The sequence below is a fragment of the Pithys albifrons genome, chromosome 7, assembly GCF_047495875.1.
Source record: "Pithys albifrons albifrons isolate INPA30051 chromosome 7, PitAlb_v1, whole genome shotgun sequence".
Lineage (NCBI taxonomy): Eukaryota > Metazoa > Chordata > Aves > Passeriformes > Thamnophilidae > Pithys > Pithys albifrons.
The window spans coordinates 15,268,350-15,282,873 of record NC_092464.1 but is presented as its reverse complement, the minus strand read 5'-3'; the positions used below and the strand labels follow the sequence as shown (position 1 = coordinate 15,282,873).

At 38.7% G+C, this 14,524-nt stretch overlaps 1 protein-coding gene across 2 annotated transcripts in view; it reads right to left on the bottom strand.

Moving 5' to 3' along the window:
• Positions 1-4,046: 4,046 nt before the first annotated feature.
• ITGB1 (integrin subunit beta 1) overlaps positions 4,047-14,524 on the bottom strand; it is a 44,658-nt gene continuing 34,180 nt past the window's right edge. For both annotated transcript variants that reach the window (XM_071559937.1, XM_071559939.1), the window contains exons 14-16: positions 13,908-14,140; positions 12,345-12,511; positions 4,047-5,252 (exon numbers count right to left, since the gene is read on the bottom strand). In XM_071559937.1, coding sequence (XP_071416038.1) covers positions 5,187-5,252; positions 12,345-12,511; positions 13,908-14,140 — 466 coding nt within the window. In that variant the 3' untranslated portion in view covers positions 4,047-5,186. The remainder of the gene's footprint in view (positions 5,253-12,344; positions 12,512-13,907; positions 14,141-14,524) is intronic.

Here is a 14,524-nt window from a genome sequence, read left to right as displayed (position 1 = left end):
TCTGGTGCCCAAGAATAATTTGTTGGCTCCTTCCAAACACAGTTCTAGCTAGTCCCTTGAGTTAATTCCTTTTATATTTTCCCATTTTGCAATTAGGCATTATTGTAATAGATGGTCTGACTTTTATCAGTCTTACAATGATAATATCCTATCAACTGTTGTCTTTTTAGAGTTTCTCATATTATTTTGATTTTTTTATTATTATTCTGGTATTATGCTATATCAGCACTCTCATTAAAAAAACCCCAGGAACTGCACCCCTTATTCCCTATTACTTCTCAGACTACCCCTTATTTTAGAAGAATGAAGGCATTTGATCTCAGTTACTGTTTTTTGATGTGGGGACTCTGAAGTAGGCCTTGATCCTGAGTCTGTGCTCCTTACTTATTAAAAACCATGACTGTGACTGACCATTCTTAGGGCTGTGCTTTGGTTAGGAAATATTTCTAAAATAAAAACTATGACACTTCAGGTACAGACATATTTTTATTAATTTTTTTTTTACTTGTCTCTGCCCAGTGCTAACATAAGGGTAAATAAAATCATAGATAAGAAAAAACCAGTTAATTTTCATTTTTTTTTTACAACATGTAATTACGTAATGAAATGCAAGGGTTTGATTAATAGTGTTGTTGAGGAAATGCAAACATTTCTTTTCCATGTGCTGTATCTCAGTTTTCATTTTATAGAGCTGTTCTATTAATTTTTTTCTGAGATACACAGCAAAACCATTTTCTATAGGAGAACGCATGATGAACTTATCAGGAAAGGAGAAATTTTGATTGCTGAAATAGAAGAAAATCTGTAGAGCTTGCAAAAAGTCGAGAATGTGACTGCAAGCCATTTAATCACATATTCATTGATAACTGCAAAGTAAATAACTTTGTGAAACGATATGAAAGCCAACATGTAGCTGAAGGAGTGGGGAGGATCTAAGGAAAGCAGCTGGATTGCCCTTTCTTTCTCACATGCTCTGGCTCCTCCCTCCCGTGTGCTGTTTCCACCCCTCAGGCATTCTCCTGGTCCCTTGGATTCATTCTGTGCTCCGAAGTTTTGCTTCTCCACATTCATCCTGTTACCAGCACTGGCCAATGCACCCAGCTCCAGCCTCTCCACTGGTGCCTCATGTCCTCAGGAAGCAGAGAACAAAGGGAAAAGCAAGTTGTGGTCAACAGATGAATTAGAGGCTGACCCCCAGACCGTTGGGTACATGAGGGATAATCTCCGCTTTTCGTTTGCAGGCTCACTCTTCACACCTTTAAGTGGTAATTAATACCTTGAGAAGATGCAACTTGGAACTTTTAAATAGAAAGAAAAACTGTCACATATGTAGAGGAATATTCAGTAGTTTGCAGTGCAAGACATTGATAACAGAAGTCCTGCTCTTTAAATAATTTAAAAGTGAGATCATATGTTAAGTGTCTATTGATGTTTACTTCAGCAATCCAAACCGTGTATGTAAAATGAGGCCCAGAACCAAGAGTTTGAAATTTCACAAAGCAGAGAATCTATGGTACTTTTATGTCTCTTATGTACAAAAATACTTGTTTTACGTTTTGTGTAATGCAGTTAAAACAAGGTGAGACAGTTTTATGAAGAATAAACAAACCCCGTATTTCCGATCATTTTCCACTGACACTATTTGACTTTCCTGTATTTTGGAAGCTATTTCCTACAACCATCTGCATGAAACTCATCAGCTTACTTCTAATATAGTCTTTTTAAAAAATTACCTTAAAAATTTGTCTAAATCTGATGTTTAACCCAAATAACCTCCAGTTATTTAAAATTATGCCCTATAGTGTTTTTTTTTCCTAGCTGCAATTTATGCATTTTATTGGGATGGGGTTAATGTATTTATTATTATTAATGAACATTCACTGGAATTACTTTGCAGCAATCTGTGTTCTGGTACTTGTATTCACAGTTGCTTATAAATATTTTCTTTCTGCTAGATAAATGCTTTGGCAGGAATTCTGATTTTTCAGGAAGAAAAACAGAAGTGCTTGGAAAACACCCTCTAAATAGTACAATTTTGTAGCTGGAACATACTCTTTCATGATTTCTACTTGACCAATATTTTAGACAAAAGCTTCCCCTTTATTTCCTATTCTGTGCTCCTCTGAGAATGAATTTTTATTTGTTATGTAAAACACTGTCATATTGCAGACCAGTGCGATCATAAAGGAAAAAAAGGCATCAGCAGCCCAAGAGCATCAGGTATTTATCATTTAAGACTTCCTCATATTTAGGTGCTCAAGACTATGCCAAGACTAGTTTCCAAGCAGCCTAGAGGTAGTTTAAAGCAGGAGGCTCAACATAGTGTGGGCAGTTAGTTCATGGATGTTACTTAATAAATTACATTATTACAAATAACTATTTTCTTTAGCCAATTTGCATTTTTGTTGTTGTAGTTTCAATCCAGAATAAGAAACTGTTTATTAACAACTGCCATAAAGCAATTCTAGCTTAGCTCTTCAGCTATTAGACAGGAGTTGGGGAAATGGAGCAAGGATAGTGAGTTAATACGGTTATATTAACTGTAATCCTTTTGGAACTGCTGGGATCTTACACCTGGCTTGTGTGGGATCAGAGTCTCTGGAGTCGATGCACTGTTGATACTGATTGTAAGAGTTCACTGCTTCACCACCAGGGTAAGCAGCTGAGGTCAGTTTTTACAAGCCAAGAAAGAGTCAAAACTACTTCTGCTTTCCAGCACTTAAATTTTATCACATTTGAACTACACCTTCTCTCTTAGCTGGAACATCCAATCTTGCTTTAAAGCAAATCCTACAATCTGCAACACTTACAGTATCTTGATTTTGATCCTGTAGGATGGCAGCTGTTGTCTTTCATTTAATCAACTGTTCAGCTGGAGATATTAAGCAGCTTCCCATCTGGCTGGAACTGGCTACTGGAAACCCAGGTCAAACAAGGGTTTAAAAAAGCTCTCCTTAATGGGCCACTTAAATTCAAAGCCTTCAGCATCTCTGTGAAAAAGCCTCTACCAATCCACAAAAGAAAAGCATTCTGAAACCAGACTAGTTAGGGAAACTGCAGAACATGTAACATAATGACAGGACACAACCAGGTTAATGCACACATAATTAAATATTTGGTTAATTTAGGAGGACCAGTAATGCTGCATAGGGATCAGTGTTCCTAAAGGTCAGCTTCCCATGTGACATGAATTCTGGATAGTTCAGGATTCCAGTGTTCTCTGCAGTCTAGGGAAGATGGAGAGGTAAAAAGACAGATCTGAAGGGGACTTTAATACAGTCCAAACCAGAAATTTGGGATTAATTTTTCCAGAATGTTGACAAACCAACAGCCATAAAGGTTAGAAATTACCTTTTCTGTTCAAGCTGCTTTGTCTCAGTTTTCATGGATGAATAATACAGAATATATTTAGAAAAAAATTCTGCACTTTTTCTTAAGTAGCTATTGAAAATCCTCAGTATTATTGGTGAAGAAACCAAAGCACTAGGAAGGGAGAGGGAGGTAAGTATACAAATGTCCAAAATAAAATCTTAGCCCTTGTGGAGGCAGGCAAGTTGCAATTCTGTGAAGTCAGTATGAAGAAGAACAGACAACATGAGCTGTACATAGAGATACAACTCCCATTGGTATCTAATTTTGTGGCCAGGTTAGATGGCATTCCTAGGCTGGTTTGCTTCACTCAGGAAGAAAGGCAATACAAAAAAGAGCATTCATGATGCAAGAACTAACCCAGAGCAGCACATTGCACAGATTCTTCCCAAGCAGCCCATTTGCTGGAACAGGGATTAAACTACAGAACTTCTTTAGCACACACACAAATGCACACCCGGGGGCTTTACACCAACAGCCCCTGCATGAACATGGAGCTGACCTGGCCCCTGGGCAGTTACACAACAGCCCATGTTTGTTACCTGGGATCACTTCAATTTAACTCTTCCCAGGACATAACTGGTATTATTACAATGTCTATTACCTCTTGTGCAGACACAATTCTCAGGTTTTTTGAATAGTATCAACTTCTACAAGATAAAGAGATGAGGCCCAAGTATTTTAAGGTACTTTTATTTAATAAATAACTTCAGTAATAGCACTGTAAAAAGTGAACATCTGTTAAAATAAAAAGGCACTTAAAACAAGAATATGACTATGATGCAGTTTGAATGGTCAGAGGCAAATATACATGGCACATGTCAAGAATGATGTGTGACTCGTCACATGACAAACTATGCAATCTTAGCTACAGGGTAAAGGCAAATTTACAGCTAAGACTGCTAAAAAAAAGGAAAAACGCCTGTGTCGATACAAAAATATTACAAAAAGAATCGCAACCAAATAGGTTAAAAAGGTTAGAAGGGTGACAAAGCACCAGGCTTTCAAAGAAAACATTACAGAATGAAGACACAGCATCACGTAAGGCCCTTAGGTGATTTGAGGATGTCTCGGTAAGGTACTTCATGATACTGCCACCCAGGGCTTGAATTTACAAAATAAAACTAAGCAAGTTACCAGTCAGCAACTTTTCCAGTAATGGCACGTGTTTTAAAGCTATTTTTTCCTTCTTAACATTCTTCTCAAACACTTTCATTTTAACCATAACCTGGCAATAAGCAACTTAAAAATCAAAGATAAGTATGCACACACTTTTCAGTCTTTCACACTACCCACTTCCAGCTTACTCAACTTACCATGTACTTAATTACACGTCTAGCAAGTTGAACACCAATTAACCACCAGCTCCATGCTACATGAGTTTAATTACATCTGCAAACTCAAGCCCTGATTTCCCTGTAAAGCTAAAAAGTTTAATACTAAATGGCTAGGCAGAGCCCTCACGCTGATTGCTTTGACCCCTTCCCTCCCAGTCATTCCATGTAGTATCACGCCCTGCAGAAGACCTGGATTCACAGCACGGGAATGGGAAAGGTCAGAAAGGCACCATGTGACCTGGCTGTCTAGGCTACACAGTCTCAAGTTTTTTTTTGTCCAACCTCTGGCACCAATTACTTTTATTTGCAAAAAAAAATAAAATTAAAAGTAAAAAATTACATATGGTACATTTTCATACAGGAAAACAAACCTATATGTAATGAATTAGTAAAATCACTGCAGTTTGTCCTAATCTATCTTACTGTGACTACAAAAATTGCTATGCTGCATACAGTGTTGTGAAGTCATACAAGCAGTGTTCATTTTCCCTCATATTTAGGATTGACCACAGTTGTCACTGCACTCTTGTAAATAGGATTTTCACCCTAGAAAAAGAAAAAATATTCATATTAACATTTAAAGACATGAAAAAAGCAATGTGTTTGTGAGAAGCGTAAAAATTAGCCTAAGAAATTCCCCATCAAGGTTTTCTTTGTACACACAAACAGCTTAAATCAGACTAGTTTTTGCTCTAACAACTTGAGCCAGGGCATGCACAGCTAATCAATAAAGCAAAGGGTTAGCATGATCCTGTTCCGTTTGCACCACACACTTCCTGGGAGGCAGCTGAGCCTCTGTGGTCATCTCAGGGCTGAGCCATCACCCAGGGGTATGCAACCCCTGGCATTGTTTTAAGGAAGAACAGAATTGTAAACAACATTGTTTGACACACCATGACTGATCACAGACCGCACTCTGCTATAATAAACATTTAAATAGCTTATCTTGCATTGTGATTTCATTCTAGAAACAAAGTGGAAAGACTTCTAGTATTTTACTAATACACAGTCAATATTTATATTGAACATTCAGTACTTGTTATGCTCATTTTATTCCTGCAGGTCCCCATATGGGCAAAATGCACAGAAACTTCTGTACTGGTGCAGATGCTGTAATAAAAACATTACTTCTATTGATATGAGACAAGCCTACAGAACAACTGTTGACATCTCTCTTGCTGAGATTTAAAAACCTCTAAATTAAGCTTATTTTAAGCTTCCTTGTTCCCAGGTTTCCTTCTATCTCAGTAAATCTTACTCCATTTATGACATCCTTGTACACCTCAAACAGCTTGAACACAAAATTAACAGATAAATCTTTGCAGGAGAGAGGGCTGGAGCTGCAGTACTGAGCTCTTATCACACCCTGAACGTCAGCCTAAATGAATGTTGTTTGCCAGCATGAAGCTCTTCTGTGCATACACAAATAATTCCTGAGAAAATTCAGCACAGTGCAGCTGTCAGCCAGAGTGCTGTTGTGGCCAGGGCTGTACATGGCCTTCATCAGCAGGAAGGGAATCTCTCTCCCTTTAAAGCTCCTCCCCAGTCTGACATGGCCTACCTAACCATATTAATTCAGCTCTATTAAGTTACACACCATTTAAAATATTTCAGGTTAAACCAATTCTTCCTACAGACAATTAAAGGACACACAAACACCAGGCGTCTACTTTTCAGGGTCATAAACCCAGAAAATTGACTAGGAATACCACAGGATGTGCCGAAAGTGAAAAGGCAAGCAAGTAACTAACTTGGTGTGAAATTTTGGTATCACTTCCTGGAAAGTTTGCTGCCTTCTATTTGCAAGACCTGGTCAAGTTAACTGGTCTACCCCAACAACACTAGCTGCTGGTGTGGTTCCTTTCACAGGAAGAGAGTATTTTTCCTCAAACTCAGCTTCTCTAACAGGCAAACACCAAGGGGGAGTACCCAATCCTGCTTAGACCCCAGGGACTTGTCCAGCCGAAACCTGGATTGCTGGGCAATGGAAGTCAAGGTTCTCTGTTCACTCTTCTCAAGATCTGAGTCAAAGTCATTGGGCCTGAGGTAAAAGGAGGAACTGGGTGTCCTGTGCTGGCTGTACTATATAAATACAGTGTAACAGCAAAGGACCCTTGTCCTTCCTATCAGTTCCCAGGCAAATGCTGTATTGATTAAAAGTGTATCAGCTATTGGTCTGATAAGGATGGGGAGTTATGTTGGGGTGTTTCTTATTTTAAATGATGGAAATAGTGCAATGTGACAAGTTCTCAGCCAGAATAATTTTAATCAACAAAAAATTATGACCTATCCCAATATAAAAAAGCTTTGCAATAGTACAATGTCAATGAAACTGGAAAAACATCCAGGGATGAAGAATTTAATCTGTAACTGAAGGATGTCATTATGCCTCAAACTTCTTGGCAATGTACATTGTTTATTTCCTTGACAAGTTTTAATGGAGAATTCTTAAAAATATAAATATAAATCTGTCAAGTTTATGATGCAGAGAAAGTCTTGGAGCTTAATAGGCCGCGTCATATGCAGACTAAAAGTTATTGTACAGCTCTTCCATGGCAAGGCATTATGTAATACTTATTATACTGTGCTTTTAACCTTCAACATTTTACAAAACAGACTACCCCCAGCACATACAGAGAGGTAAGGTACATCCTTTGATCTTCTAGTTTGTAAAAGAGAGCTAACTTCTATTAGACAGTGCAGGAATGGGTCTAAAGGTTGGGACTAAAACTCAGAAATTTGCTAGGTGCTATTCATACAAGTAATTTAAGCCTGGAATCAGGTTTAAAACACAATTTGCATAATAAGGTCCTAAATTTTTTACTATAATACTTTTTGAAGAGAAGACAGAATTTGAAATTTACATGCTTTTTATTTAGCATAAGCCCCATTTACATGAATATTGAAACACTATCCTGCTTTCCCTTGTACTTGCACTTCTCAGAGGAACACAGTAGGATTTAGGTCACTGAATAAGGTGGTTGACTAAGTGTCTCCCTATGTACAGTGAGTGTTCCTGTTCCCATTAAAAATAATGGAGATTTAGTCAATATTTCCAACTATTCAACCTGACCTTTGATCAGCTAAATGGCTCTTCAGGATCTACTGCCTATAACCACAGCACTGGCACCTGACGGATCTGCAACTCCTTCCCTGTTCTCTTCTGTTAGACAGTAACAGCCCTGGCTGTTTAAGCCATATTCTATCAGCCTGACTAGGGCCTGGCTTGGCAGGGTCTTCTGTAGAGACAGCATGACGCTCACCTCACTTAGGGACCCTCACGGCTAGCACAGGGTATAAACTTTCAAAGATTAGCAGCATTCCAGTTTTTTAACTGGCTACTAAAACATGGTATTCCAAACTTGCTGTCTTAGAAAGATACTACTGGTTTTAAGTAAACTCCTTTTCTTTATGCCACTGCAGAGAATACACTTTACATGCAAAGTTAGGGAAAACACATTTACCACATGCGCCTATAACTGAACCTTGCACACTGGAACCAAAATTAAAATCAACAAACTATATACAAGAGTGGGTGAAATACATTAAAATAAAGATGGAGGTACTTTTAAAAGGTACTTTCAGCTGAGAATAAAGAGCTATGTTCTTGCACCACTATTCACTTTCAACAAGACTGGCCTGTTCAGAGGATGAGGGTTCAGTCCAGTGTTGTATAAAGATGAACCTGTTATGCACAATGTTTGATTCACCTTCTTATTCCTTCTTCTCCAGGGACTTAGTGTTTCAACAGTCACTTAAGTTACCTTCCCTGTGCGTTTAAGACCTAAGTCCTTGTAAGACGCTGGACTCTATTACAGACCATTTAAACTCATCCCGATGCATTGTTCAAGAGCGGGTTCTGACAATTCCCAGCTCCCACTAACCCGCAGCGCTGTTTGGCAGGATGCAGGGCCGGTCCCGGCGGCTGCTCCAGGGGATGCAGCGATGACGCAGGAGGGGGCCGGGCGGCCGCCAGAGGGCGCCACGTGCCGCTCTGCGCCTTTCCCGGGATCCGCGGGGCCGATGGAGGGATGGAGCGGCGGGAAAAGACCTGTAGCCAACGCCGCGGTTATTCCATCTGCATCCTCGTTTAGGGTTGGATTACTAAATAGGCCCCCAGCTGTGATTAGAGCTACATCTCTAGCGGCAGTGAGTTGTAAAAAAATTAAAAATTAAGGCAACAATAAATGGTTTAATATCATTTCAATCTGTCTTTGGTGCCAGGATTAATTGAATATAGTAGTTGATATGAAAGTAACTGAAAACATGACATCTCTGTTCCCACACTCAGAGTGTGATCACTGAACAGCAAGGTAAGTTACAGACATGAAATCTAAGTTAGGAGAACACGCTCCTCTGATTTTGAGCACCTTGAATTGTTTGTGGGTCTTTTCATTATAATTGGTATCTACTAACAAGGCTAACCAAATTATTACAGACCTAGTGTCTCATATAAATGAATCTATCACCTGTGAAATGCAAGATGACTGAATGTGGACCCATTTGAAGATGCTCAGCAATGCACAAGCTATCCCTGTGCAGGAGTGGTAATGGCCTTCACTACAGACACTGGTTTTGTGGCTTTTCAGTCCAGAACGAATTCATCCTTTCTTAGACTTGTCCCAAGCATGATTGCACCAAAGCTTTTATGGCTGATGGGGGTAGAAGATGGGAAAACGGGACTTGGTTTGACTGCTGGAGCATTGATGCAAGGACGCTGTGCCGACATCCTTTGCAAACTCACAGGCCAACACCAGGGAAGTACTTGGGCACCTGCTCCATGACAAGCTGCAGTTCACTCAATGCAGAGCCCCACCCAGCCCATGTGTGTGTGACGGCTGTGGGAGCAGGGAAAGGTCACACAACCTGCACAAAGTTAATTATATACACACACACCTGCAGGGAACCTACTGTGGTGCAATTGTCTTGTAATGGGATTTCAGATAACTTTCTTGCCTTGGCAATAGAAGGCAACTCTTCACCTAAATTAAAGGCTATGGTAATAATCTAAAACCACCAGAAAATATTAGCTATAGGGAAGAGGATGACTTTCTTTTCCATCCTGTAGGCCACCTATTCTAACAATATTGATCTCTTCCTTTCCACCTGTTATTAAATCTGAACCCACCTCCCTCTCTCCCCTGGGTTCTGATATGTCAATGATACCAAAAATTATGAAGTCATGGTTAAAACCCCCCACACTTTCATACTTTTCATCTGAGTGAACCAAAAAGGCCCACCCCTCCATTTACACAAGAGGAAAGCTTTCTGCAGGAAATATGTTTTAAGGAGAACTGGCAGCACTAAGGACATTACATCCTGAAGAGTCACAGGGTAGAGAATGAGAGCATAGAAATTACACACCCTATGGTTTGTTAGATGCTTCTCCTGCATGTAACAGAAAGTACACAATCAAGTGAATAGAAGAAGAGCAAGTAACAGAGACTTAACCAGATGGACTATGTGAAGTGTTAGAAAGGACAAAGAACTCGATTTCTTTCGCAGAATAATTGACTCTGAGAATTAAAATGAAAAGGAGGTGAATGTGGTTGATGTAGCAAGCAAAATGAACATTTTTACAATCCATTTTGAACATACTGGAAAGTGAAATGATTGCAGAGAGAAAATGAAAGTGTGAGGAAGGGCTCAGAATGCTACACAAAGTATTTGGAATTGTCACAGTGGGAGCAAGTAAGAAATACTCTTAATTCCTGCTTTCTCCCTTCATTTTTCCTTTAAGAATCTTTTGAGTGCAACACTGAAAAAGGGAGACAGCAGACTATAAAATTAGAGATCATTCCCTTCCACTGGCTTCTGAAAAAAACCTATGGATTTTTAAGGGATGTGCTGCATTCCCAACTTCTTCATTCCCCTCCCTCTAATCTGATCTCTGTACTACTTATCTCTCAGTGCTCTTCTGATGTCCCTCCCCTATCTCATCCTCCCTTTCTCATTCCTTCCCCAGCAGCAGGGGATCCCAGGGAAGGAGGAGAACACCTAGAGGTCTCAAGACAGTGAAACCTCAAAGTCTGCAGAAGGTGTCTACTCATCACTTCTGCTTTACTGACTTCTCTCCTGGATACTGCTGGGTGTGAATACAAACTCAGCTCAGGGAGCGTTCAGGAAGGACTTGAAAAACCATGTGGAAAATGCATCCAGAGGAGACACAAGCATATTTTCCTTCTGTTAATGTTTTTTTCTACAGATAATATCAAGCTGGCTGGCCTACAAGGACTGTGATATTGCCAGTTTCAATAGAAATAAGGATGAAAAAAAAATGCATATTTAATTGTAAAATTAGAGTATATGCATTTCATTATTAGTAAGATGATGTAGTTTACCAAAAAACCCTTCTAAAAAACCATGTAAGGCTACTCTGAATGTTCCTAGAAGTATTTTAATAAAACCGGTGATATTTATAGGCTGGGATATTTTAGGAGTAGCTAATCTATCTTAGTGAATGTATCAAATTTAAGCAAACTAACTGCTGATTTGAGAAATAGCCTCAAAAAAGCCTCCCCCTGTGTCTCTTGACAATCCAAAGAAATTCTTCAGTCCTAAGAGCTGTTCTATTATATATCCACACATTTAGCAAAAAGTAAAAACAATCACTTCTAGAACAGTTTAAGTCAGTACTGGTAGTATTAGTAAGTAATCTTGCTGTCAAAACCAGTTAAAAATTTTCAAGCTGCACTCTTGAAAATCCCACAAAGCAGCAATAGATAAACTGAGCAAGACTCAAACTATGATTAACTGACTGTGACACACTGTGAGTTTGAAGTGACATGCACAGGGGAAAAAACGGAAAGAATGAAAGGAGATACAAACTGAGACTTAGAGACCAGCTTTACGTCCATAGTTTGGATTCTTGAAATTATTAATAGGGCTCTTGTATATTGGATTTTCTTGCTGAAGTAAAACAAATGGTCAATATCAAATAATTCAACAGGAGAAAAAAAAATAACATTCTCAACTATCACTGAAATAATCATGAGATAGCTATAGATATATAGATATATATATACACACAGAGAAGTGTTAGCAATTTTGTTTTACCCAGAATAGAATTAATTTTCTTAAATAAAATCAAAAGGCTTCCTTGGACATATTTTTAACTATTCTCTATCAAGCACGTGTGGGTTTGACTTCTAGAGAACTGTAGTGAAGGGGTTCTTGATTAGAAGATGTCTAACATTTCCCAGAGGCAGCGACCCCATAGCCTGTGAAAGCCTATAGATCATAGGCTTGTTCTTGCACACTTCTCTGTTGACAAATAGCTGGGAAGATTTCAACAAACCAGTCACGATTTTATGACTTTATTGAAGTCTCCCAACTAACCCTGTATGAATATTTACAAGATTTCTTCAGTAAGTGCAAAATTTTCTTTATTTTATGCAGAAGTGACTCATCCTTCTAATTACACCTTGTAATGTGTGGTAGAACTGTAAAGCTGAGCTATGCCGTCACCATCACATTTTCTCTCTGAAATGTTATTTAAACCCAAGTTACTACTTGCTTTTCTAACTCAAGAAGTCCTCTAAGAGGGTTGGTTACAATCTGAAATACTTAAGGCACATGAACAAAAATCCTCTCCTCCACTACTGCAGCTTTTATACACAAAGAAGGCTCTTGACTTACCGTATCCCACTTGGCATTCATCTTCTCCTTTTCAAATTTTGCAAATTCTCTTCTGTCATGAATGATCATTAGTAGTTTCCAAATCAACAATAATGCAAGTCCAATAAGAACAATTCCAGCAACTACACCAGCTACAATGGGAATAATGTCAGGACCGCTGGGGCACTCTAAGGAACAAAGCAAGGGAAACAAGATTTTACAATGGTAATGCATATCCAGATGCTTTAAACATTTGATTTTGTACTGAAGCCAGTATTTTGAATATCAGGTATGCCAATAATACTTTCCTTTCAAATAACAGAATTTTTGGAATATGTACATCCTATTATATTCCAGCTTATTTTTATCCTTCTAATTTGAGTTTGATCTTAGCAACAGAACAGCTTCTGTTCTGATGATAAAGTCTGTATACTGCTAACCTCTTAAGCTATTCATCTAGAGTATTAGAAGTGTCTGCTCCACTGAATACAGCTCTACCAACCAGAGCTTGTGCCTTCAGCATTTGTATGGCACAAAATTAAGGTGCCTCCTTGTGCCTGATGGGCTTCATTCACCTCTTAGATCAAGCAACAGAAGTTTATACATGAAGAAAAGGTCAGGCCCCAAAAGCACAGGATGTGTGACTTGTCCTAGGAGACACAGCTCAAGGTTCATCTCTATGCTGTCGATTACATTTGCAGAGAATTTCAAACACTCTGAACCTCAGCAGTATTTATTTCTAAGAGCCACTAGCCACTGGTGGTCTGTGTTAAATGATGATCACCCAAATGATCACTTCTGAAAATTCCTCAAGTAGAATACAGCACTAAACCTTTAAGGTGTGCATTTTATATCAGGCTTATAAAGACCAGGTGACCACACACTGATAATGTACAAAACCAAAAGTTTTGCACTGTTCAATGCAACATCCAGGAATGCAGACTAACAATGTGTTTGGTAAATAAATGGTAAATTACTGATTGAGCTATAGAATTGTTCTTGCTTTTTTGTATCAGAAGTTTGAACTATTAAGGATTAACTAAGCAAAAGGCTTTTGGGATCTATTATTGAAGGTACCTGTGTTAAGTAAAAGCAAAGGCTGCCAGATTGAAATAATTCAATCAGTTTGCAGCATAGTACACAATTTTATGTACAATAGTCTCAAATTATTAAGAATCAGAAAAGAGAAAAATGAACAAAACCCCACAGACCCGTTTGTTTATAATCTGTAGCATAAACCTTGTAAAAAAGAAAAATGATGAAAATTTATCTAACTAGGACTTGCTACAGGACAGGCAAAGTAAGCCTTCAAAATACAAAAAGTGGAAACAGGAAATGTTTTAACAAAAAATAAATATCTTATTGACTTTTTGATTTTAAAAAACAGAACCTGTTTCTGAAAAATCTAGATCTATGGAGACCTACATTTTTCTAAAGCCCCTCAAACATCCACAACTGCCACTCAGGAAACAGGTTCCTTTTTCTGAAAACACCTAATTCACTCCAAATCAACTAAAGGTGTTTCGTAAGGCACAACTGCTCCAATGAACAACAAAGGCAGAGCAGGCACCACCCTGTTCATACCTGGGGTCTCCACCACATGGACACTGGCTTCACCATTTGAGTTGACAGAGTATGTGAAGTAGAACCAGCAGTCATCAACATCCTTCTCTTTGCAGTGAGACAATGGATCGGGCTGTCCAGGCTGCGGCAGCTTGTCCCGGCTTTCTACCAGCGTCATGTTGAAATGCATACATTCCTGGGAACAGGTGTCCTTCTTCTCCCCCTTTTCAAATGCTCTGCACTGAACGCAGTCCCTGTGGAGGCACAAACCAGAAGAAATGCTTTTTAACACATTCACAAAAGACTTCTAGCACTTAATCTAAAGACATGTAAAGGAGAAAACATGGGGATAAAAAACCAAAGAAAACCCAACACTTTTGCCACAAAGGTCAGGAAAAATAAAGCAAGACATGAATTTTTAGCAGTCAGAACCTTTATGTACCTTGAGATTAACAAAAGCTCCTTTAATAAATTCCTCTTTCCCTGAAGGACTCACTTGAAAGACAGAAAAAGCCCTGAACTTTTTCAACACCTTTACCTGGAAAATGAATACTCTCAGTGTGGGAACAGGGTATTTACAGTGAAACAGTATCTGAGATACAGACAGGTTAAAAAGAACAAACTGAGTGACAAGCTTT